Source organism: Phodopus roborovskii, unplaced genomic scaffold, assembly GCF_943737965.1.
Source record: "Phodopus roborovskii unplaced genomic scaffold, PHOROB, whole genome shotgun sequence".
NCBI lineage: Eukaryota > Metazoa > Chordata > Mammalia > Rodentia > Cricetidae > Phodopus > Phodopus roborovskii.
The window spans coordinates 2643037-2670677 of record NW_026126511.1 but is presented as its reverse complement, the minus strand read 5'-3'; the positions used below and the strand labels follow the sequence as shown (position 1 = coordinate 2670677).

At 51.2% G+C, this 27641-nt stretch overlaps 1 protein-coding gene across 1 annotated transcript in view; it reads right to left on the bottom strand.

Annotated features, from left to right (window-relative positions):
- The window catches only part of Stk24 (serine/threonine kinase 24), a 67484-nt gene extending 53947 nt beyond the window's left edge, over positions 1-13537 (bottom strand). The window contains exon 1 of the mRNA XM_051195206.1: positions 13211-13537. Coding sequence (XP_051051163.1) covers positions 13211-13252 — 42 coding nt within the window. The 5' untranslated portion in view covers positions 13253-13537. The remainder of the gene's footprint in view (positions 1-13210) is intronic.
- Positions 13538-27641: the final 14104 nt, after the last annotated feature.

The window sequence follows — 27641 nt, the reverse complement described above, 5'->3', positions numbered from 1 at the left end:
AGTGTCACATGGCAATTACAAATCTAAAAATCAAGTTCCAAACCTCAACGTTTGGAAGTATAAATCCAACCAATTCAGCAGGGCTGTTGTTCATTAAACAGTCCATCAGTCACTTGTCATGAAAGCTTCCAACAGCTCAAACTGTTAACCAGAACAAAAAAAAAAAAACTGGGCCTTTTTTTTTTCTCAGTTCAGAACTGTCCGTAGGCCGGGCGGTGGTGGTGCACACCTTTAATCCCAGCACTCGGGAAACAGAGGCAGGCAGATATCTGTGAGTTCGAGGCCAGCCTGGGCTACAGATTGAGTTCCAGGACAGACTCCAAAGCCACAGAGAAACCCTGTCTCGAAAAACAAGAAAATAAGTAAGAGTGTGTGTGTGTGTGTGTGTGTGTGTGTGTGTGTGTGTGTGTGTGTGTGTGAAAAAGCAGAACTGTATGTAGATGCTGGTGATAATGGCAGAACCCAGCCCAGGCAGCTCAGGCAAGAGGGTGTTGCGTTCAAGACCAGAGCAAGACCCCTGTCTCAAAACAGGCGGGGCTGAGGAAAGTGTTTGAACGTGAGTTCTCGCCTCAGAGCCCAGGTGTTGTTGCTGTTGTTAAGGGCCAGCAAGGAAGCAAGGTGTGTAACCCTGGCCCCAAGGAGGTGGACAAGATGGGGCTCAGCTGGCCTACTTAATAAAAGCCAGCAGGAGAACGCCATAAACAAAGTGGAGGCTACCAGAAGAACACCTGAGGGTTACACGTGTGTGCGTGCGTCCCTCTTTCTATACACACACCACACCATACACACACCACACACACCACACACACACACACACACACCATACACACACACACACCACACACACCACATACACACACACACCACACACACCACACACACACACACACCACACACACCACACACACACAGAGACACACACACACCACACCATACACACACACACCACACACACCACATACACACACAGAGACACACACACACACCACACACACACCATACACACACACACACCACACCATACACACACACCACATACACACACACACACACCACACCATACACACACACCACATACACACACACACACACCACACCATACACACACCACACACACCACATACACACACACACACACCACACCATACACACACCACACACACCACATACACACACAGAGACACACACACACCACACCATACACACACACCACACACACACACACACACACCACACCATACACACACACCACATACACACAGAGACACACACACACCACACCATACACACACACACCACACACACCACATACACATACACACACACACACACCACACCATACACACACACACACACACACACACACACACACACACACCACACACACCACACACACCACACACACCACACCATACACACAGAGAGACACACACACACCACACCATACACACACACACCACACACACCACACACACCACACACACACCACACCACACACACAGAGACACACACACACCACACCATACACACACACACCACACACACCACAGACACACACACACCACACCATACACACACACCACATACACACACAGAGACACACACACACCACACCATACACACACCACACACACCACATACACACACAGAGACACACACACACCACACCATACACACACACACACCACACACACCACACACACCACACACATACACACACACCACACCATACACACACACACACCACACCATACACACACACCACATACACACAGAGACACACACACACCACACCATACACACACACACCACACACACCACATACACATACACACATACACACACACCACACCATACACACACACACACCACACCATACACACACACCACATACACACACAGAGACACACACACACCACACACACACCATACACACACACACACCATACACACACAGAGACACACACACACCACACACACCACACCATACACACACACACCACACACACCACACCATACACACACACACCACATACACACACAGAGACACACACACACCACACCATACACACACACCACATACACACACACACACACCACACCATACACACACACCACATACACACAGAGACACACACACACCACACCATACACACACACACCACACACACCACACACACCACACACACACACACCATACACACACACCACACCATACACACACACCACACCATACACACACACACACACCATACACACACACCATACACACCACACCATACACACACACACCACATACACACACAGAGACACACACACCACACCATACACACACACACACCACACACACCACACACACCACACCATACACACACACCACACCATACACACACACCACACACACCACACCACACCATACACACACACCACATACACACACAGAGACACACAACACACACACACACACACACACACACACGGGGTTTCCTGTGGACACAAGCACATGCACTGTTCAATGCCAAACATGCACTTCAAGGGAAGAGTCAATTCCGACGGCAGAGAACCAACCCACCTTCCCAAACGGAGAGAAGTGCCTGCGAGTCTCGCCATCCCTGCTCTGCCAGGCATCCTGCCTCCCCCCACCACAAACAGGCAGGATATAGGAGATCACTAGGCCAAGGGCCTGGCATGCAGGTGTGCGATCTGGAGCCACCAGCCAAGAGACAGCGCCATGGATCTGCCTCTGAGAAGGACCAGGTTCAAACTCGGCACCGAAGGCTGGTGTGCAGGTGTGAGTTGACCCCACACAGAGGCGGCTGAACGGCGGCCCGGGAAACAGGGTTACCACAGGCTTTGACTCTGCTGCCATTATCTCAGATGCAGAACTAGAGAGTAGCTACAGTGAAGGAGTCTCCACAAGGGGCAGGAAAAACTATCACCAGGCCAGGAGATTTCCAAAAGATGTGTTCCTTTAAAAACAAAAAAAGCATTCAGGGTCACAAAGCCAAGCGACACACGTTGCTGCAACCCACGGGTTTGGAAACGCACGCCACAAGAGGGAAAGGCCAAGTCCAGCAGCGTAAAGGCCTCTGTGCCCCAAATCTGCAGCAGACGTTCCAAAGTCAGTCTTCCCCAACAAACTGCAACCCAGCGCGCTCGGGCACTGACCGTAACTCAGCTGCCAGGCGCACTGGCGCTGGCTCCGTGAGACCTGTCTTCCTGCGACACGGGCTACTGGAACTGCAGATGTCACAATCACTGCGTGCAGCGTGACTGCGACTCCACAGCAGGGACACGCAGTGGGATTCACCAGCACAGTGGTCCTCAGAGTGTCGCCCTAGAGACAGCATCACGCCTGGGGACATCACACCTGGGGACATCAGGGTTTCCCCACAGCCTTGGGTGGCCCCTGTGAAAGGGTCGCCCAACCCCACTAAAAGTGTTTGGGACCTACAGGGCTCAGCAGAGAGGGAGGAGAGGAAGGAAGGGGCAATGGACCCGCCCCCTCAATCCTGAATTCCAAGGAGCCTACTAGGAGCGTGGCTCCAGTCAGGAGGAACAAGCCCACTGTCTGGGGCCAGAAGGTGCACAAGTGAGCCTGCACGCACTCACGGGGCCCAGAGCAGCGGCAGAGAGCCGGGCTCCTTGGTTACCAGCAAGGCTGGACGCTGCTGGCACACTGCCTTCGGCAGCCGCCGGTCACAGGTCACCAGAACAAGAACTACCACCGAAAATGTGCATCGGCCCAGACAGAAAGCCACCACGGCAAGGGACTGCCCCATCACTGTAACTCTGGGAAGACTGTTTCTCAGAAACAGCGAAGACGACGATACCCCCACACATGAACTTCCTCTTCTGTAAGAGGGTATGCATATTGGAGGGGTGTGGTTCTGTCTAGAATGCTTGCTTAGGGTTCCCACGATCCTGGGTTCCATCACCAAAACTGTAGAAATACAAATACACACATACTAAAACAGAGCCCTACGCGCCAGCAGTTACCAGCTGGGCACACTGGGGACAGTAGTGCAAGGGATCCAAACGCCGGGGACAGCCAAAAACAGGAAGAGGAGAGCACAACACAGGACCCAAAGCCAGGGCTCTCCTCACAGCTGAGTCAAGGGATCCTCCATCCTAGAACCTACCGACCTGGGGACACCAGCCCTTCCCAACTGCGCCCACCCTAATGACTACAACACTCCACGAAATCGGGACCCTCTCTCAAGGCTTCCCACACAGGGCAGCACACTTTACATAGGCTAGTGTCTTCCAGATGGATATAAACACAGCAAGGTTAGCGTTGGGTCTCAAAGGAACCCAGGTCATCTGGTACCTGTGGCTCCTCCCAGCATGTCACCACACCCCATCCTAACCCTCTCCAGCCCACCCCGGGGCGGGGCTTCCCTTCCCTTCCCCCAGCCTCTGATGCCTACATTACTAGCCAGCCATTGCGACTCTGCCCCCTCCTGGTCCCCTAGGCCACGCCTCCTCCTCCCTTCTCTTCATCTCTCCTTCTCCACCCACCCACCCCAGCCAAGTTCAGTCTGGACCCTTCCAGATGCCTCTCTGGCTGAGCTCTCATATCTACAATGAAACCCTTTGCTTCAACCATGTCCTCATCTTCATCCAGCCAAAGGCAAGACTTGGTTTCTCCACCTGCCTCAGCCAGGAGGCTGCAGTTGCTAGAGAGCAGGCGACAGAGATGGAGGCAGAGAGAGAGAGAGAGAGACAGAGAGAGAGAGAGAGAGAGAGAGAGAGAGAGAATGAGAATATGTAAGCCTGTCCTGGCAATGTGAGAGAACACTGCAGATCAGTAATTTATAAGACAAGCTAAGTTCTCACAGACCTGGATGGTGGAAAGTCCAAGGGCCAGACACCATGGCGTAGTAAAGGAACATGTCAGCTCAGGAGTGTCTCCCCACAGAGCTACCCTATCGTGACAGTGCTCCTATGGTCCTGCCTGGCCCCGCTTCCCAGAGGCCACACATCCTAACCATGAAAACACAGATCTGAAGACAAAACTTCCAGTGCCAACACAGAGCAGAAGGTAAGCATCAAACTCCAGGTGGAAAAAATAGAGTATAAACTCACAGCACTGAACCCCAACACCCCCAAAACTGGCAGCAATGGGACCCGAGGGAGGGAGGGACGGACGGACAGACGGATGGACGGACGGGACAGGAAGGCAGGTAGAAGAGAAACTTGAGGTCCTCGCAATCTCCAATCATAATCATAAGTGGACATTAAAGGGAGGCCTCTACCATAAAACAAACAAAAAACCCAAAAGGGAAGAAAGTAAAGACTTGAAAAAATGATGCCTAGGACAGAAAACAGAAACTTCAAGCAAGCAGGAAAGCCAAGAGTAATGAGGAATGCCGAGAACCCCAAAAGCTCTTGGAGTCTAAGAACATAGGGGCATAAAAAAGCTCACTGGGAGACTTTCCAGTTGAGACAACGGCCCAGAAATCCGGTGACAACGACAAGGGACAGAAAACAGCTTTAACAGGGTAAGACCACTCAAGGAGCAGATGAGAAGGCACAGCACCCAAATGGTACCTTCAAAAAAAGAAAAAAGAAAGAAAACACCAGCTCACAGCCCGATCCCAGCTGCCTGACTCCAAAGACGTCCTGAGCGCCTGCAGAAACGACAGCACGCACACGGAGACATCACTGTGGACCTGCACAACACGGGCAGGGCAGCTTGTGTCCTGGTACACACTGCACTCCAGCAGAACACAGCTAGAATGCAGCACCCCGGAGTCCTCACAGCTCCCTAGAGGAGCCCGCGGGACACAGCCAGCCATATGCGCCTGAATCCCCAGGCTCAGAAGGGTGAACTGGAGGTCACCCAGGGCTACACAGCACCAACCTGTCTCAAAACAAACAACAGCTACAAGGAGACACCGCTCAGCAGAGCTACAATGCACAAGCCCCTGTCCCATCCCCCAGAACTGAAAACACAATTCTGCAGGGAAACCAACAATTTATACCACGCCACACTACCCACCAACAGGTAAACGTGGAGTCTGTACCCCAGTTCCTGGAGGGGAGCGCACATTGCACAGCACCTCCCCCCCCCCCGCCCCACCTAACGGCATAAATCCAGAAGAGACTGGGATAGAGAAAACACAGGTGTGTCCCCCAGGAGACAGCAGCAGTTCAACCTAGAGAAGTCGGCCCAGAGACCAGAGAGGAGGACCACGCCCAGGGCCCAGCCCAGCAGAGAGCCATCTGCTTCTCTCTTGCGGGCAAGACCTAAGGTCTGCTCCTGCGAGTTTCCTAAGGGCAGCTCCAGACACCTGGTGAAGAGTATCTCGAAAAATCCCAGGTCACCAAAGATGCCGCAAGGCTGTGGGCCACGTACACACTGCCCGGAGAGCTAACCAAGGTTACCGTATTAACTCTGCCACAGGAACGGAGGAGCCTGTGAGAAGACAGCAGAGCCAAACCTGCAGACTCCTGGGTCCACAGGACACTCCGAGAAATAGATACAGGCCAAGGGTGACGGCAAAAGTCAGCACAAGGGACTAGAGGGGTGCCTTTGGGGACGGGGACGGAGGCAGGACAGGTCCCAGCAAAACCGTGTGCATCTAATCTGTGTTGTCAATAAACACTAAACAAAACCTAAGTAACTGAAAACAAAAGCTTGGAGCCCAAGATTCCTCAAGGGAAACAGGAAGAGAGAAAATGCTAGAGTAAACCACCCTAGCTATACGTTTGGTAAGATCTACATGAACCTTACCATGTCCCACCCCCCACTCTACTCAGATACCATGGCAGCACTCGACGCTGGCCTCTTTTGCTGACCACAACCCTGAAGAAAGCAGGAAGGAGGGCTACAGACTTGGCTTAGTGGTTAAGAGCACTGGCTGTTCTCCCAGAGGACCGGGGACTGCTGTCTGTAACTCCAGTCCCAGAGGCTCTGACACCTCCACGCACATAACGTTGAATAAATTTTCTTTAAGAAAAGAAAGCATGAAGGAAGGGCTCCAAACCCTCACAGTGTATCCCACCACACACCTTTAGGCTCCGAAGGGGCCACAGTATGCTTTGCTAAGTGACATCCTGATTTACCCAGAGCAACTGACAAGGTCTTACACTAGAGTCCAGGTTGGCCAGGACTTGAACTCACAGCAGACCTCTATCTAGCCCAGCCTTCCAAATGCTAGAACTGTACAGCCAGGTACCACCATGACCAGCCCCAGTCAGATGTTCGTTCTAATGGCCTCATTTTCTTTCCCCAAGCCATTTGACACCAGGACATTCTGTAGATGCCACTGTAAAAATTAGTTATGAGCAGTGACTACTTACCAACGACGCAGGGCCAGCCCTGGCTTTCCCCAGCATCGGAGGAGTAACATATGCAGGTCTATTTCCTGCAAGCACTCCAGCCACGAGATTCCATTAGTGATAATCACCCCAGCTAAGGCAACACAGAAAGCATTTAGCAGGGAGGGTCGGGTGGGGCCCAATTCCTGCAGGTACCAGTTCCCAAGCAGGCAAGTCTGAATCACGAGGAAAATCACCCAAATAAAGCTGTGTGGCAAGAACCCAGACTCCTGGACCACGGACTGGAGGGTGTGCCCCACAAAACCACAGGAAGGCAGGGGACAGGCTCACCCCTGCTAACTGAATCTTGCCTCGGACCGACAGAAGAGCTGCATCAACCTGACCCAGACCAGAGTGGCAGCTCAGCTCAGCTCCATGGTGGGCACAGCAGCTCCAAGAGGAGCAAAGACGCCCAAATCCGGACACCAGGAGGCCACTGTGCGCAGACACAGTACTCCAGGGACAAAGACTGTGTTCTTGAAGTTAACTGGGTGCCTGTTTGAAACCCTATCAATAACCCTTCCTGAACCGGGGGTGGTGGCACACACTTCTAATCCCAGCGGAGGTGGGTGGAGGCTTCCCTGGTTCCAGGACAGCCGGGATACACAGAGGAACCCTGTCTCAAAAGAAACAAAAAAGTACGTTCCCTGATCTGGGACTAGAACCAAAACCTCCCAAAAGCTATCACTGTTTGAAAAGTAAAACGATGGGTCCACCACGCTGAGTCCTATCCTTATATCTCACACAAGGTAGGAGAGAACCAACTACACACACACACACACACACACACACACACACGTGCCATGGCGTGAGTCCATGCACGTTTGCCTGCATATGTACACACACTATTTCTTTGACCTCTTGGAGCTGGAGAGATGGCTAGGCAGTAAGGAGCTCTTGCTGTTGGTGCCGAGGGCGGGGTTTGGTTCGCAGCACAGGGAACAGCTCACAACTGCCTGTAACAACAGCTCACAACTGCCTGTAACAACAGCTCACAACTGCCTGTAACTCCAGCTCCAGGGGATATGAGCAGAGCATGCACCTCCAAAGACATGCACACGGTGCACACACAGCCAGACACGGCTCACAAAAGAAATCTTTAAAATGTAATTTAAAGCCTTGACTGTCCCCATTCGGGAGGGAGGGAGGGGACTTTTCAGGGATAGGATATTGTGTCTTGGTGGGGCCCTAGAAGGCCAACAGGGTCAGGGTAACAACCAGCACATTTTCTTTTCTTCTTTGGTTTGTTTCTAGACAGGGTTTCTCTGTGGCTTTGGAGGCTGGCCTGGAACTCGCTCTTGTAGACCAGGCTGGCCTCGAACTCACAGAGATCCGCCTGCCCCTGCCTCCCGAGTGCTGGGACTAAAGGCGTGCACCACCAACGCCCAGGATCAATCACATTTTCAAGCAAAACAAATTCTCAACGATGAGGGAGCAAACATGAAGAACGGACACAGGCAGATTAAGACTGAGAAGCAGCGCTCAGGACGCCGTGAACTGGGTCCCCCAGTGCTGTACAAACTGGTATGTAATCCAGCACTGTGAGGTTCAAGGCCAGCCTGGACAACAGGAAGGACTTGGCTTGGAGGGCGTACCTGACTTTCCTCAATTTTTGTGACCGCACAAGACAGCAGAGTAAGGCAAAGTGTGTGACGGGTCACAGAATTCAGGTCACCAAGGTCTGTGAGAACCGTACAGGGCAGCTTAGCTAGCTGTTCAGGAACACCCAAGTCCCTTCCCTGCTCACACACCCCAACATCCTCTAGGTGGACACTGGGCACGCCCAGAACCACTTCCCCTCACCTACGCTGAGAACATAGACAACCCAAAGAGCCCCGGGCCTCAGCCCCAGCGGGCCCCAGACAACCTCCTCTTCTCCAATCTACAGAAGCCTGGAGTTTTCCAGGTGTGTACCTGGTCTCCTGGGCCCCGTCAGAGGAACCGTCTTAGGACACGTTCTGCAAGAGCTGCTGATCAGGTGAGGCCAAGGCCCTACCTATCCACAGCCTTGCATCACCCTCTGGGAGTCTCCTGTCTACAGTAGGCCTAGGAGGCGCTAAATGTCCAACCATGTTCAGCCTCACCCAAGATGTTCCTGGAACCCAGACCTTACAACTTCACTCAAAGTCCATCCACTCAGACACCCAACCACCCCCAGGGTGCACGCAGTTCTGAACCGGACAACAAGAGCAGCTGTCTCCCAAGGAGGCAGTTGAGGGGAGAGGGAGAGAGCCCAGTACACAGATGTCAGGCCAGAGCCAGAATGAACTGCCACGGTCTTGATGTCTTATTCCCCAGACTTGCAATGTGCTTGCAAACACCCTTGCTGGCTACCCCGGGCACAGGCCTCCTCACAGAGAGGTCTGGCTGCCCAGCGGCTGGAGAAGGGGTGAAAGGAGGCACCGGGTAACAGCGGCAAACAGAATCTAAGTTTTCTCAGCTTTAATGTAGCTATACGTGCAAGCAAACACAGGGGTCTCTTAAACTCAAAACCCCAAAGCAGGCTGACTTCACCCCAGCCCTCTTACACGTGACTTCCCTAATTCGGTGTATTTTAAGCTTGGGGTCATGAACCAGGAGGCTGTGGAATCTCCTCCCTGCTACAACCAGCTTTTTCTTAGCATGCTTCACTGCCGTGGTGAGAGGAGTCAGGGAACAATGCTAGGGTCTGATGCTTGAACTTCTGGTCCTGATGGAGAGTCTCTCTCTCACACGGCTCAGCCAGGCAAAGCCATAAAAGTGGCTGCCAGAACTGTGTACACATATTTACACTAATGCAGAGAACGGAATCTTGCAGTTAGGCTCTCCACTCCCACAATTCGGCTCAGGGGATCCTCTTCTGAGATCCAAGGGCTCCTGCCCACACCTGTGCACATCACACACACACCCACACACACTATGTTGTCGTTGGTTTTGTTTTGTTTCCGAGACAGGGTTTCTCTGTGTAGTCCTGGCTGTCCTGGAACTCACTCTCTACAGCAGGCTGGCCTCAGGGATCTGCCTGCCTCTGCCTCCCGAGTGCTGGGATCCAAGGCGTGTGCCACCACCCCATCACCACTACCCTGGCATAAATTTTTTTTAACCAAAGAATTTTGTAAGCAAAAGGCTAATTATTTTTGCACGGAAATGTAATGCAAACTCAGAGAATTAAATAGGCGCTCCCACCTCCGACTTAATTTTCAATGGGATTCAATTGCTTGTCCAATGACGAAGGCAGGGGTACTTAGAGCTACACTCAGTTCACAGCTTCTGATTAATCCCCCTTACTACAGAACTAGACTCCAGGAAGGGGAGAAAGATCCTCAGACAGCTCCATCCAAACCGTCAGGTGTGCCCACATCATCCTCACCAAGGACCACAGCATCGTGGTCAATCGTGGCTCCTGACTGCATAAACCATTCACCTCCTATTTCTCCTTTCTTCCGTGAATACGACCCAAATTAAAACGGCATGTAGTATCCGCCAAAGTAACAACAGCAGAGCGTGAAGAATGGGGTGCTGTCCCGAGGGCAAAGAGCGGGGACTGCAGCCACATCTGTCACCCAGTGTACTTTTTACCTCGATCCACTCAATTCCTTCCTCATGACTCACACAGCTATAAAACAGTATAAATAATACCTCTTTCTCCACCAGGAACAATCAACAGATATAAGATGATCAGCAAGTCCTAAACACTCTTATATTGCCGCATTCCTGAATGCAGGTGACTGTTTTTTTTTTTGTTTGTTTGTTTGTTTTTGTTTTGTTTTTGTTTTTTTCGAGACAGAGTTTCTCTGTGGCTTTGGAAGCCGTTCTGGCACCAGGCTGAACTCGAACTCAGATCCTCTGCCTCCCGAGTGCTGGGACAAAAGGTGTGCGCCACCAACATCCGGCTGTCTTAACATTCTCCAGTAGGCTCTCTGAACCTGCTCTTTGGTCTTGCCAAACTTTTTTGTTGTTTTTAAGACAGGATCTCACTATGCAGCCTTGGCTGGCCTGGAACTCAGTAACATAAGCCAAGTTGGCCTTAAACTGACAGACATCCACCTGCCTCAGCCTTTCCGAGTGCTGGGATTACAGACAGCCAGTACCACACACAGCCGGCCTGACAAAACGTTTGTTTAACCCATCTTCTAAATCCTGGCCAGGAGGTGAGAAGATGTTCCCAAGAACTGCAGCAAAGGGGATGGTTATTCTATTACCAAAGTCACACCAGGTGTGCCTTTAACGTAATCCTCCACGCAGCTCCCAGGTAGGCTGCAGCTGCTGCCTCTTCCGTTGAAAATAAACGTGCTTGTTTTTCTTTTTTTGGGGGGGAGGGGAGGGAAGGAATGCTCTGCTCCAAAAATACACCAAAAATTTATCATGTGGTCAAAGATGTAGGCAAGGGCAGGAACGGTTGTGGGAAGCCGCCTTCCCTCCTCTCTGAAACCAGGACCAAAAAAAAAAAAAAAAAAAATATATATATATATATATGTGTGTGTGTGTGTGTGTGTGTGTATACACATATATATGTATATATATATATATATATATGAAAAGTCACCATCTTTGTACTGAAAAGCAAAATTAAAACAGCTCCCTTTTAAGACCACCTAGAAAACACGGGGGGGGGGGAAGTGGGGGGGTTAAAGTTTCTTTTCCCAGGATGAAGAATTTTGGCCCATTCTTTAAAAGCTGGGGCTGGTGGGCATCACAGGTGGGTCCCCAAAAGACATAACAGCCAGAAAAGGGAAACAAACAAACAGGGTTTTTTTGTTTTTTTTTTTTTTAAGAGGCCCTTCTTGCTCTAGGTAAGAAATTGTTTCTCATCCACTTCGTCCTAACCTCTTGCCTCTAAATTCAAACCAAACCAGAGATAGCTGGAGGAGGCCACAGCTGACTTAACTAGTAGTGGCCAGCAGCATCAGGGTTTACAAGCACAAGATGAGAATCCAGGATACCTTTCAGAATACCTTTCCAATCAGACGCTCAATTCCAACTTTATTATCCCTAAGAAAAAATTTAAGAAAAGACTAAAGTTCTAGTAGCCACTAAAGTGGTAACTTTGCGTTGCTAAAAAGATCATCGGGGGTGGGATGGGCTGGGAGGAGTAAGCAATACCTTCAGAAGAGCCTGGAAGTAAGGAGCGGTAAGGGCCGAGCAAGCCTGGGACCCTGCAGCCAGAGAAAAGGCGCCGGTCGCATTTGTAAATTGGTAATCTTCAGTATTTTGGGTTTTAGCAAAAAGCCCTCCCTTCACTCGCTTGGGAAAGCAAAACTTCGACGGGTCTTGCGGTCCTAATACGCGGCCACTCTGTCCGCATTTGTGGCGCTCACAAACTTTGCAAGTAAGAACAGACTAGTGTGGCTGGTTTCCCAAGGACCGAAAACAGTCCTCAGAGGCCGGGGTGAAAAAAACAGAAATGTCTGTGCATTCGTGTAAACGCGAAATCCAACTCCACCGAGGACACGGCCCGCTAGCAATCGGCTGCTGCGGGCGCCAGTTGGGGCTCAAAGCGAAAGTGCAGCGGCGGGGTCCCGGGGCCGTGCGCGGCCGGGCGCGCGCAGGAGTGGATGCCGCCTCCCGGGTTCGCAGCCTGCACTGTCCGCACCGGGACTCCCGCCGCGCTGCGCCCGCCCCAGGCCCAAGCGGGGCCTCCGAGGACGCCAGTTCGCGCTCCTGCCCCGGGTGGGCCGGCGGCCCGCGCGGCGGAGTTGGGGAGCGCAGGGATCCCCGCGCCCCGGACCCCACGGGCCTGCACGCGCACACGCCCGCCCGGGCCGCGCCGGGATCCCCGGGAGCCGGGCCCCGCGCGTCCCGAGGGAGGAGGAGGAGGGAGAGGGAGGAGGGCGGCCGTGTTGACACCGCCAAGCTGCCCGCTTCCGCCCCGGCCGCCCCGGCCGCCCCGGCCGCCCCGGCCTACCTGCATGCCCGGAAGGCCCGACTGCACCGGGGAGTGGGCCATGGCGCTCAGCGCCGCCACTTCCTGGCCCGGGACGCGCGGATCCGCGCGGCGAGCAGGCCCGGGGCCGCGCGCGCAGCCCTCGGGTGGCGGGGCGGGCTCTGGGCCGAGGCCACCGCACCCCGGGGACGGTCTCAGCCGAGGCTGGCGGGCCGCGTCCCCATCCACCGAGCCCGGGGGCCGGGCGGCGCGGGCGGCGGCGGCGGGGATGGGGATGGGGATGGGGAGGGTGGGGGCCGCGCGCGACTGCGGCTGCTCCTCCGAGGCTGCCGCCGCGGTGCACGGTCCGAGCCGGCCGCCTGGGCCCGCGAGCGCTGGAGCCGAGTGGGCGCGCACAGCCCTCCGCGCCCCCGCCCCGGCCCGGCCCGGCCCGGCCCCCGCGCCCGCCCCCGCGGCCCGGCCGGGGACCCCGCCCCGCGCTTCCGGGAGGGGAGGGAGGGCAGGGAGGAGGAGGAGCCGCCGGGCGCCCCGGGCCGCTCGCGCCTCCCTGCGGGCGCGCGCACGGGCCTCTCCCGGACCCGGCCGCGGGCCCCGCGCGCGGAACCGAGCCTGGCCGCGGGGGAGCGCGCTGCGCCGCCCCAGGCCACGGTCTGCGCCCCGGCCCAGCCCCGGGCCTGCTCCCAAAGAGCCGGGCGCCCCCGCGCCTTCTGGATCTGGGCGAAGTTTGCAGCCACACGGAGCAGGGGTCCCCGGGGTCCCCGGGGTCCCCAGGGTGGAGAGCCGGAGTGAACTCAGCCTCCCTGGGCCGCCCGTGTGGAAACTTGGCTGCACGCAGGGAGGGCCGCGCACTAGAACGGGAAAGTGGGGTGCGGAGGGGTGACGGGAAGACAGGAGCAAACCGCGCCTACGCTAACCCAGCCCGCCCCTCGCTTCACTGCTCCGAAGCCGCAGGCCCCTCCGGGCTCCAGTTCTGCCCGCCCTCCACGCGGCCTCTTCTGCGGCGAATACGGAAGGACGGACTGAATGCGTGCGCCTGCGGGAAGTACTTTATTTACAAGTGGGTCTTTAAGAATCGCAGCACCCAGTGCAGGAACCCCGAGGCCGCCTCCGTGAATGACCACTCTGCGCTTTGACTGCGCAGGGTTAGGCATACAAAATGAGTCCCCGAGGCAGAAATAGGAGAAGGTGCGTAAATCCTCTACCGAGGTCGGGAAGAGATTATTCTCCGAAGTGTCCTTGAATTCCAAGGTGTTCCAAGAACACAGGCTCCCTCTGGGCCCTGCATCGGAAGGAAATGTAAACCCGATTCCCTTTGGAGACCTGGGTTGCTGTGTACGCCTACTCCAAGATGCTTCAAAAGGCGTCCTGGTGGTCTCCTGAGAAGCTTTGCCGCCTCTCAAGAGTAAACTAGAAAACATTAAAAGTATGAACCCAGACACCCAAGAGTTTATGTGTAAAACAGCTCAAACCCTTAAAAAAATGAAGTTGGGAGTGGGGGGTAGAGGAGGCTACCTAGCATAACACGAAGGAAATACATGAGAGTCTCTAAGAGAATCTCAGCCTCGGAAATGTCCGATTAGTAAATAGTACTTTGTGGTGTGTTTCTCGGAGTGTAGAGGTTCACACCCAAAGCCCAGCGTTTGGGAGGCAGAAGCAGAGGCAGGCAGAGCTCTGAGTTCAAGGCTTGCCTGGTCTACAGAGAGAGTTCCAGAATAACCAGGAGGGTTTTTTGTTTGTTGGGGTTTTGTTTGTTTGTTTGTTTGTTTTTTTAAAGAGATGCTTCAGTTAGTAGTTGTGGTGGCTGGAATGATCATGTCCCCTGTAGACTCCTGTTCCCCAGTGGGCGGGTGCTGCTGGGGGAGGGTTAGATGGTTGGTTCAGCCTCCCTAGAGGAAGTAGTCACTGGCAGTGGGCTTTCCTGTTTGCAAACCTGGTGCCAGACCCTGCTCTCCTCTCTGCTTGGCTCTCAGCTTCCTGCTCCTACAGCCTACCCCTGCCCCGAGGGACTCTAGTCCGTCTGCAGCCATAAGCCCAAATAGACGCTTTCTTATAAAAAGTTGCCTTAGTTCAACAAAACGGTAACACAGTAATATAGAAAGTTGTGTTCCTCACAGTGTCAGGAAAATACAGGGCACAAAATATGTAACCAGGAACCCCAACACTGGGAGGTAGAACAGGAAATCAGGAGTCCAAGGCCAGCCCCTCTCTCTCTCCTACATATTGAGTAGCAGACCAGCCTGGGCTATGTGAGACTATAATAAATAATAAGTAAATAAAAAAATAAATAAAAAGGTAGTCTGACCTCAGGCTACTGGAACGTGTGTGTGTGTGCGTGTGCGTGTGCGTGTGCGTGTGTGTGTGTGTGTGTGTGTGTGTGTGCCTGCAATGTGACATGATTTACAAAGCATCTATCTGCTTTCGGACCCCAACACAGGTGAAGCTAAGAGCTTGTCATTTACGATGGGATCCGGCTTTCAATAGCTGTGAGCCCCTCACTGGCTGAGCGTCGCTTCTGGGACCATATCATACTACTGAGGACCGTGTTCCCGGAAAGAGGAACAGTCATACTGAGTTACTAGACCCCATGTACCCACTGTAGCTGTCGCTCGGTGTTCATAGGGAAGTGACGGCTCCTTGTTTTCCCAAAGCGGAGATGTCACAGACCTGAGTACAGACTCGGAAACTACCCAAGGGCTAATTGCTTGCATATATTCACTCATTCATTCTTCATTCATGCACACTTGTTTTGCATGAGAACTACATGTCAAGGCCTGCAGTGCAGGGTTGGACATACAGACACTGGACCCTGGGTGCTTCCCTAGCGCCCTCCTAGAAACCGGGTCTCCCCAGTTCCTAACTTTGGAAGAACACAATACCAGTGTGGGGGAAAGATAATCTCTGCCTCCTGTCATTTTCTGTGTACCTCCAGTATGTAATTGTGACGGATTGTATACTTTCCTAATTCCAAATGGAGAGACTGTGAGGCTCCGTAAAGAGTATGCATGCTTCTGGTCTCCATGGAGATAATAATACATCAAATTATTTCCATCCCCTTCTTTGACTTCTATGTTCAATTACAGACGAGGAAAGAACAATTCTGGGCTGCAGAGGGCATCTCCATATTCCTACACAGAACCTCCTCGTCAGGAACTCCCTGCTTCTCAGCCTCCCCTAAACCAGCTCTAGTCCCCTCCGCCATGCTTGAAGAGCACAGCAGAGAGCTGGGATCCGACAATAACTCTCGCCCTTGGCTTTTGGAGTCAGAAAGATAGACACGGCCAAACTCCACTTTATGAAGGACAGCTAGGCAGCGCAGGCATCGGCAATTTAAGCGCACAGATTAAAGAAAGGGGCTCACACGCTGAACTTTAAAGAGAGCAATGTGAGTGGATTGATAAGTAACGGCTGCTCGACAATTTCGACACGTGTAGTAGATGAAGACAAATGACTAGTGTCTCTATAAAGAACAGGCGTCACCGACGTCAGGTGTAGTGTAAGTAAAGCATCACCAGTAGCTAAGGAGGCTCTTACAGGACAAAACTCTGGATCACCTTTTCAGCACAGTGTGCTTTAGTCTTCCGGGGCGGCCACAGAGGTCACGGTGTTGGCAGAGACAGTTTCTTCTGAGGCCTGAGACTAGACATCCCCCTCCCCCGTCTTCCTCTGCTGACTGTGTTTTGCCCTGATCCCCCCCCCCTCTCTATTAGGACAGCTAGCAGAATAGATGAGATTAGGGGTACCTAATTCATTCATTCATTCATCCCATTAGCACAGGCTGCCACTCTGAGTTTCTTACCGGCCCTCTTCCAGGGTTTCCCCGAGTCTCAGCTCCATGGGATGAGCCAGCCTGTCCTCTTTGAGCCCGTGGGCCTCCTTCTGCTTGCTGGTATTGCTTTATCTTTCCTAGGGTGTAGCCTATTGTGCAGGGAAACCACAGCACTACCCCTCAGCCCTGGCATTTAGAGTTTCTCTGGTGCGTGTCCCCGAGGCACAGAAATCACTTGGAATGCACAGCACCAACTCAGAGAAGAGTGTAACTGATCCAGGGCCATGTAAAAACTGATTTCAGGCCAACTTGTTCAAATAAGGCCTTCCCCTCAGCGACATGTGTGTCCCTATGTGCGGCTACATTTTGGAAATGCAGTGTCCCGGGAGAGCAGGGTCTCAAAGCCCCCTACCGCCAGGGGAAGGTTTTGGTTGCATTGAGGAACCTCAGACCATTCATGGGGCGCCCCCGAGGAACCGCAGGCCGTTGAGAAGCACCCACTAGAACAGGCTCACTAGAAAAATTCTCATGTGAGACTTTCCTCAGCAAAGAGCCAATTAACAAGGCTTGTCAGACTCTGAACAGCCGCCACTTGACCCTGCCAATCAACTTCTAAAGGCTTCAGTACACAAAGAGTCAACAGCACTGTGTGTGTGTGTGTGTGTGTGTGTGTGTGTGCTTCCCTTCCTCCCAGGCCTGGGCTTGCTCTTGAGTAGACCCCGAAAGGACACAAATGAAATCACCCCCCAAAGCGTGATGTCATCCACCCTGAAGGAACAGACTGCCACTCCACTGCTAAAAAGCTCTTGGCCCTGATTCCTGACAAGCGAGATAAATGGTGGATGATGATTTCAACTTTCTCCTCAAGCAGATCCACAGAATTATGGACCCAAGGAACACTGCATAGTCACACAAAGTAAAGTAAGTGTGCCAGGGGGGTCACAATCTCAGATTCTCAATGCAAATGACGTCAGTAAGCCTGAGATCATTGCAGAAATGACCTGCCTTCAATGATTCTCCTGAAACATATATATGTGTGTGTGTATACATAGGCGCACACGCGCGCACACACACGCAAACACGCACACTCACACACAGAGGATCTTGACCCTCAGCCCATTTTTATCTGGTTTCCTAGCTCAGTTAGTGACCCATTGCTTAGCAAGTGCCAGGAACTTCCCTCCAACCTCGCAAGTGCAAGAGGATTTTCACCTGAGTAAAGGGAAGCCAAACTTGAATCATCAGCCAAGAAGCAATGTTATGGTTTCAAATTGAAACGTTCCCAACAGCCTCATTGTTATTGTTTCAGGGTTGGTTGGTTGGGGGCCTCTCTTTTGTTTTGTGTGTATGTGTGTGTGTGCGCGTGTGTGTGTGTGTGTACGTGTGTGCGCGTGTGTGTGCGCACGCGCGCGTGCGTGTGCATGTGTTGTGCATGCCCAAAGCTGATAGGGGCCATCCCTTGCCATTGCCCCTCACTTTAATTACTGAAGCAGAGTCTCTCGCTGAACCCGGAGCTCATCAATTCCTGTGAGTTTAGCCAGTTTGTTTCAGGAATCCCCTTTTCTCAGCCTCTGGAACTCTGGGACTACACATGTGCACTAGCCTGCCTGGCTTTTACACAGGCTCTGGGGATCTGTACTCCAGTCATTTTACTTACTTATTTAGGAGGGTTTTTGTTTTGTTTCTTTTTGAGACAAGGTCTCACTATATAGACTTGACTGACCTGGAGCTCAATTTATACACCAGGCTGGCCTTGAACTCACAGCAATCTGCCTATCTCTGCCTCTTGAGAGCTGGGGTTAAGGGTGTGCCTTTGCAGTCCTTGTTCTCTAACTGCAAACACTTTATCCAAAGACCCAGTTTTATTCTGAATTAAAACAACACAAAATAGAGAGGACTTATCAACATGTCATCTTAAAAGTCATCCTGAAAGCCAGGCATTGGTGGAGCAAACCTTTAGTCCCAGCACTCGGGAGGCAGAGGCAGGTGGATCCTTGTGAGTTCCAGGCCAGCCTGGTCTACAGAGTGAGTTCCAGGACAGGCTCCAAAGCAGTACAGAGAAACCCTGTCTCGAAAAACAAAAACAAACAAACAAACAAACAAAAAAGTCACCCCAAGTGTTTTGAAGAAGCCGAAGGAGCAGACTCACTTGCTTCTCTGGCTTCTCCAGAGCACTGAGCAGGGTACAAGATGAAAACGTGTCAGCCATTCTAAAGCCTGGTGCTGTGGCTCACCTGCAATCCCAGGGCTTGGGAGGTAGAGGCAGGGTGGTCAAGTCTGGGACACAGTGAGTTTGAGGCTAGCCAGGGCTACGTGAAGCCTTATCTCAACACAAAGAAAGCGAAACAAACAACAAGAACAAATACCGAGTAGCCCAGGACCTGAGGTCAGATCCTCAGCACCCATCCAAAACTCCAACAAGTGTCTGCAATCCCCGAGGACACAGCAGAGAAGATTCCTACCGTTCTCTGGCCAGTCAGCATAAAGAGTGCTGAGCTCCACGCTCAGTGAGAGGCCTTGTCTCAATGAACTGATTAATGAAGGTAGTAACTGAGGAAGACATTCAATGATACCTTCTGCCCGTACACACATGTATGCACCACATGACCACACAACACACAAACAGTTTCAAAAGTGACCCCAGCACTTAGAAGCAGAACTGGCTTTCACTGGAGGCCAGCCTGGGCTACAGAGTAAGAGCCTGGCTCCAAAGAGAAATTCCAAGACAGTGAGAACAGAGTAATCAGCCAAACACTGTTCTAAGAGCAGAACTGATGGGAGATGTCATTCTCTTACTGGTTAATGAATAAAGCCCTGTTGGCCAATAGGAAAGCAAGAAAGGCGGGACTAGGAGACAAGGAGGATTCGAGAAATGAGTAGGGAGGAGTCAACATGTAGAGACTTGAGAGACCAGAGGTTTGGACTCTCCAGTAAGATGAGACCACGTGGAAACACTTAGATTGATAGTAATGGGTTAATATTTAAGCCTGAGCTAGCCAATAAACACTAGTAACAGGCCAGCAGCTTTATATCTAATACATCACCTCTGTGTGGTATTTGGGGCTGGTGCAGCTGTAGGTCCAAGCGGGGGAGAGGGGGAACTACTCATAACACAGGACCACATAAGACTACACGTGACGTGCCCATCTGGACACATGTCTACTTCCAGGTGTTCACCTGCCTTTCTGGCTCGCTCTTATGATAACATAATCGTGCCTTTGGCAAGAAACGCACCTCTGATTTGGGATCGTTGGAACAGACCTGCAGGTCCCCTAGAGCAACACTGCATGGCTGACATCCAAGACTCCGGAGCCTTCCTGATGACTGACCAACTTGGCTGAGGCACGTTGTTTCTTTTTGCAACTTACTCCAGGCCTCAGAAGAAATCAGCACCCTTGACCTGACTGTTTTAAGACTAAGAGTGTCCTGAGTGTCAGGTTGTAACACACCAGGAAGTAGTGTCCATGCCCATAGGACGACATCTGAGGTTACAGAGCTCCAGGTCAATTGTCTCCATCTGGCTGGGAGCACCTTCATCTGGCTGGGAGCACCTCCATCTGGCTGGGAGCACCTTCATCTGGCTGGGAGCACCCTGTCTGTTTGAATCAGCAAGCCTTGCAAACGCTACTTTCGGTGTGGAAACACTCGGAGGAAATCCCATCTTTAGAGCCTACAGAGTCCAAAGTCTACAGAGGGTTCATCTCCTAATGCAAGTCACAGCCATCAGGGAGCACCCAACCAGGGATTCCAGTCACTTCCCACATTGCCCAGGCCAGTTACTCTGTTCAGTCTTCCTCTGACACCTTCTACTCCCTCTCTCTAAACTGTTGACTTCAGGTGATGGGAAATTTGCCCAGACCGACTTAAATAGGAAGGATAGGTTATTGCCTTATGTGACTGACTTCTGTCTGTCTGTGATGCTCTTACTCAAATCCAGGGTCTTGTGCATGCTGGGCATGTTACTTCTGATCTTCACTCCTGCCCTTATGATTTTGAGTAGAGTCTCTATGTAGTACAGACTGGCCATGGTCTCACAATCCACCCCCCTTCCCATCTTCCAAGGGCTGGGGTTACTGGAGCATACTCCTACTCTGCCATACTCCTCTTCCCCTGGCTGAGAGCCAACATTTTAAATTACAATCAAGTATTAGGACTGAGTTTGTAAGGGGCTGGGTTGACAGCATAGCTTAGTTGGTGGAATGATGGCGAAACATGCAAGCAGCCCTGGATTTAATCCACAGCATGGCATAAACCAAGTGTGGTGCACATACCTGTAATCTCAGAATTTGAAAACTGGATGCAGGAGAATTAAGAGTTCGAAGTCGTGCATAGCTACACAGTGAGTTTGAGGCCAGCCTGGGCTATGCAAGATCCTGTCTCTAAGTAAATAAATCAACTTAAAGATTGTATTTGTGCATGTTTACATATGTGTGTGTGTGCATGCATGCATATGCATGTGTGTGTGCATGTGTGCACATCTGCATGTGTGAGTGTGCATTGCATGTGTGTGCATGTGTGAGTGTGTGTGTGCATTGTGTTGTCTGTGCACCTGTGTGTGTGAGTGTGCGTTGCATTGTGTGGTGTGCATGTGTGTGTGTGTTTGCATGTGTGCACATCTGCATGTGTGTGTGTTGCATTGTGTGGTATGCATGTGTGAGTGTGTGTACATTGTGTTGTGTGTGTGCACGTGTGAGTGTGCATTGCATTGTGTAGTGTGCGTGTGTATGCACATGTGTGTTCATGTGTGTGGTGTGCTGGATCTTGGATCTCCTGGAGCTGGAGTTAAGGAGCTCTTGCGAACTGTCAGATAAGAGTGCTGAGAACTGACCCTGGTCCTCTCGGAGAGCAGCCCGTGCTATCAATCCTAATCCATTCCTCCAGGCTCATACATAGAAGACAGATTAAAATCAAAGCTGCAAGAGGTAAAGCCGGCTTCTGATAACCAGATCTAGAGACTCAAGCAAGCCGGCACTCTGGGTCTCTCCCTGTCTAGGCTCTCCAGCCTCCGATTTCTCCTCATAGATGTCTGCCCTGGGCTCTCATCATCAGAACAGGTTGAGTGCTTTGACCTCAAGGGCATCGTTGTTTATGATTGAGTTGAAGTCTCAGAGCCCAGAGCATGGTGGTATACATCTGTAATCCTACGCCCTTGGGAGCTGGAGGAAGACATTTTGAATTTGATGCCAGCCTGTCCCTCCGCGGTAGCCACTTACCTGTGTTCGATTCCTGGCAATACCATGGGAAAAAATAGAAAACCCCAGAAAGGGCTGTGATCGGCCATGATATTGGAAAGTGGGGTGGTTAGAATGAAAAATGGCCCTCACAGTCCCATATTTTTTAAGGCTTGGTCCCCAATTAGTGCAGCTGCTTAGGAAGGACCAGGAGGTGTGGCCTTGTTGGAGAAGCCATGTCACTGTGCGTGGGCTTTGAGGTTCCAAACACTCACACCAGGCTCAGTCTTGCTCTGTTCCTGCCATGTTTGTGCATCAGAAGTGAGTTCTCAACTACGGCTCGAGCACCGTCCCTGTCGGCCAGGCACAGTGTCCCATGCCGTGATGATCATGGACTAGCCCTCTGAAACTGTGAACCATTCCCAGGTAAATGCTACTGTGACAGTTGCCCTGGCCGTGATTCTATCACAGAAACTAAGACAGAGGACTGAGTGATTTCTTTGAATAAGAGGTGGGGCAGAGACTAGATGAAGAGTTAGTCAGTAGAAACTAGCCCCCTGCCCTCTGGCGCTGGGGACTCGGGGCATCTGCTTAGTCCAATGCTGGGGAAAGCCAGGGTCATCTCCCAGAACTGCAAGGCTAGCCAGTCTTAGATCATAGACAACTTACTCTTCCATGAAAGGCACAGACAGAAAATATTTTATAATTTAACTCCACTGTTGTGTCAGCAAAACAGCTACAGATAATACATTCACAAAGAGGTAAGGTTGCATCCCAATGAAACTGATAACTGATGGAAGTGAGTTGTCTCGGTAAGTTTCGTGAATGGTCTGCCCAGATGGGTTCATGGAAGCCCACAAAGGGGGAAACAGAAACTATAGCTCCACAGCTAGGCTACATGGACATCAACAGAGAGACCCAGGTACTTCCTGGGACGTAAATAAATCCAAAATGCATTAAAGTAGCAAAAGGTAAAGGCAGGGTCCAAACGGCAGGGCTGACCAGGACAGAGAGGCTTCTGGGAATATGACCACTGGGCCTTTGTCACAGGGAGGGGCCGTGACACATGCCTGGTGTGTTGGAGGTGGGTACAGGAGAGTCAGGGGTTCAAAGCCAGTGCCCGACAAACAAACACTATGGTTCTTCCCCATGAGAAAAGTATCTGTGAGGGGCTGAGGTGAAGCTTGGTGGTCGAGGGCCTGCCTAGCCAGGAGGCCCTGGTCTGATCCCCAAGACCACACACATGCACACACGCATGCACACACACACACACGCATGCACACACACACGCATACACATACACACACACGCATACACACGTACACACACACACGCATGCACACATGCATACACACGTACACACACACGCACGCACACACGCATACACACACGCATACACACGTACACACACACACACACACACACATGCATGCACACACATGCACGCACGAAGACTCATGCAGCCTGTAAGATTGAAGTCTGGGTTCAGTTTGTTTCCTTGGGATCCAAGAATATTCTGGCATGAGGCAGAAGAAGAATCATTTAGTTAATGTTTGCTTATTTACAGCTGGACATGTGCCCTTTTAAAAATTAAAGTTCTATTATTTGGAAGATGCTTACATTGAAAGACCTGCAGTTATAGATCAGTGATGGAAATGTAGGTGGACACAGTTCTCCCAGAGGGACCTCCAGTGATTGGACAAAACCCTGAAGTGCTGGTTGCGTGGGTTCTACTTTTATTTCGCACCGTTATGCTCAGTGAATAATAGTAACAATTTAAGAGTGTACGTGTGAAAATGAGATGTCATTACTGTTACAAGAGAAAAACAAAAACAGATGAAAATTGAAATATCATATTAGTATTTGACATACTCCTAAAATGTAAATTCTATGTAGCAGTTTAAATTATTGTGTACATTAATATTGGCAATTAACATTAACATGTTTATTAAAGGCTTCTGGCCAGGCAGTGGTGGCACACACCTTTAATCCCAGCACTTAGGAGGCAGAGGCAGGTAGATCTCTGTGAGTTGGAGGCCAGACTAGTCTACAAGAGCTAGTTCCAGGATGGGCTCTAAAGCCACAGAGAAACACTGTCTCGAAAAACAAAAAAAACAAAAAAACAAAACAAAATGGCCATAAAGGTTTCTGTTTTGTTTAACCTCACACTCCCAGTTCCAGTTAGTGATGTAACTTGGGGTTCAGCCCGAAGGCTCAGAGTCAAAGTTGCTATTCACAGGGTTGGATGTCGCCCATGGGCTGGTGGAACTGTGCTATTCCTGGCTCTCACCACACCCAGATACTATAAACTCAAGAGGAGTGATGTGGGGAACCCCAGAGCAAAGTTAGCATCTTAACAGCCATCTTCCTACTACTCTCTTAGATACTAACATACTGGTAATTTTCCATTCTCCTATGACTGTTCTCCTGTTAAACATACAATGCAGCCTGACCGTGAAAGAGTCCCAGCTGCAGGCTTATCGTATAGCAACTTATAGCAGGACACCTGCATCCTGCTTGGAAGGACATCCTGCCTCCCTCACATCCTCCCTTTGGCCCATTCCCTCATTTCTCCACCACTTAAACCCTGCGGTTATATTCATTAAAGGAGACTTGATCAGAACACTTGTCTCTGTCTCTCCCGTCTCCTGTCTTCTCTTTCTCCCTCTCTCCCTCAGAGTCCCCGGCGACAGCACACTTGAGGAGGGACAAGGAGGGAATCTCAGGACTGAAGATTTGTCTCTCTGGATGTGGCCATAAAACAAAGAACAAGCAAACAAAGGCACGAAGGATCAAAAGGGCCTCCAGGTACCTGGAATTTCAGGTGTGAGAATCGAGCTGCCTCGCTTATGTTTGCTTGCCATACTGTCAGACCTCTCCAGACTGGCACACACCTGGACACACCACAGAAACTGTGTCCCACTCACTAGTGACCTACCCAGACACAGCTCATGGGTGACTGGCTGTCTTTCTCTTCATTTCAGCCCCTAGGGTGGGTAACTACTGCCTTCTTGAAGCATGGCCTGCTATTGGCATCTTTGGGCTATCAACACATGACGCTTTCTCTTGTGTCCTTGGCCTGGTCTAATTAGTGTGCCTGCCCAAAATCCTGGGACCCATCCCCGGCCCCCACTGCCCCTTTTCCTATTCAGTCCTGTTTTGTAACCCCGAAACCCACCCATCGTCCATCTGCAGCCCCTACTCGTAAACACCTGCTGTTTACACACCCCCACTTGATGGAGTGTCCTTCCCCGGGGGGCTTGTCACCCAACCCTACTCCAAAGCCACTGAACAGAGCCCACTGCCAAGAAGACTCACATGACCACTGGGTACACACCAAGACTGTGTGTGTGTCACTCCCAAACCCTCACATCTCAGGAGGGAACCTCGGTACCCCGTCGCTCCTGTTCTCAGAATGAAGTACATTGTGTAACTCCTCCTTTGCTGATAGTGGCTCAGGACACTTCCTTTGTCTTCCATCTTTTCTGTATCTCTGTTACGACCAAAAATACTTAGTAGCTGTGTGTGTGTGTGTGTGTGTGTGTGTGAGAGAGAGAGAGAGAGAGAGAGAGAGAGAGAGAGAGAGAGAGAGAGAGAGAAACAGAGAGAGAATTGTAAGAGTGTGGGTACCCACAGAAGCCAGAAGAGGGTGTCAGAGTTACGAGTGGTTACCAGCTGTGCTAGGAACCAAACCTGGGTCCTCTGGAGAAGCAGGAAGTAGTCTTAACAGCTGAACCATCTCCCCATCCCCATTAATTTTTAAACAGTACCTACATTCCATGCTTTCTGAACTCGGTGACAGCATGCCTGACAGATACAACTTAAGGAGAGAGGTTTTCTTGTGGCTCGCAGTTTCATCTTCCTGTCTTGGCTTCTTGAGCACTGGAATTACGAGTGTGAGCCACCGTGACCAGCAAATTTAATACTGAAATATCATTCTTACTTGTTCAAGTGAGAAATAGGCATTGTTTGTAAGTCTACATAATACAATCTAAAATATGTGATTCAACAGAGGTGCGGAAACTCTGCACCTTATACAGTACCCTGGGTTCACAGGGATGGCAATAAACTTTATTATTTCATTTTACTGAGACAGGGTCTCACGGTAGCCAGGCCTGGCCAGGAATTCCCTATGTAGACTGGCCTGGTCTGGACCTTACAGAGATCTGCCTGCCTCTGTCTCCCAGGTGCTGTGAGTAAAAGCAGGCACCACCACCCCTCATCCCATATATTTTGTTTTAGAGACAGGGCCTCATGTTACCCAGGCTGGCTTCAAACTCTGCATGTAGCCAATTATAACCTTTAACTTATTTTAATTTTTAATCATGTGTACCTGTGTGTGTGTACACATGAGTGCAGGTGTGCATGGAAGCCAGAGGAGGGTGTCGGCTCCCCACCTGACATGGACTCTGGGGCCTGAACTTGGAGCCACTGCAAGAGGAGTCTGTGCTCTTGACCAGGGAGCCGTCTCTCTACCCATAACTTCGAACTTTTTATCCTTCTGTTTCCACTCTCTAAATGCTGGGGTTTCGGGCATGTGCTACCATACCTGCGTGACATGTTGTGAAGGGCAAACCCAGGGTCTCATGTATGTTACCCAGATGCTATGCCAACGGTGCCATGTCTCCAGTTAAGGGCTGATAAACATTAAGTCCATGCTGATTTAAATCACCAAATAACCCAGCTCCCAGAGTTCAGGGGAAGATTGAGGAAGGCTCTTCCAGAAAGTTCTGTCCTTGAGGAAGCACTGGGTGGCTGTCAGAAAAACCAAAAACACGACTCGGAGACAGAAGTCAGCTTGCAAAGCACAGCACGCCGTGTGACTTTGTCCATTGTGGAACATCCAGAATGCAAACCCACAGAGATAGGATGCAGAGCATGGCTTCCCCAGGGCTGGGTTAGGGTTAGCGATTTAGAGACTGCCCAGTAAGGGTCAGCACTGCTCCCTAGAACAATGAAAATGCCCTCAGTTTGGTTATAGCGATAATGGGCACATAAGTTTGTGAATACACTAAAGGCACCAAATTGTCCTTTTTGATTTTAAAAAAGTTAACTTCTTTTATTATTATTATTATTACTATTATCATCATCATCATTATTATTAGTGAAGGTCACCCTATCTAGATGAAGTCAGAGATCACATTTGAGGAGTGAGTTCTCTCCCTCTGCCTTCACATGGGTTGTGGGGATTGAACTCAGGACACCAGACTTTACTCCCTGGGCCATCTTGCTGGGCCCTGAATTGCATGCTTTCAACAGATTAATTGTCTGCTGTGGGAATTATGTGTCAATCATTCTGTGACAAATTATGTCCCAGGACATGCAAGAGTGGTCTTAAAGATACCAAAGAAATTATTTCTTGTAGTATATATTCAATTATTGCCTTTTTTTTTCCCTAAGTTTTTTTCCTGCCAACCGTTGACTTTCCGTCGAATACTAAGATCTCGCTCCTGCACAGACACCCCCCCCCCCCATGCACACATGTTCATTCTCCACCCATCATCCTCCCTTCATA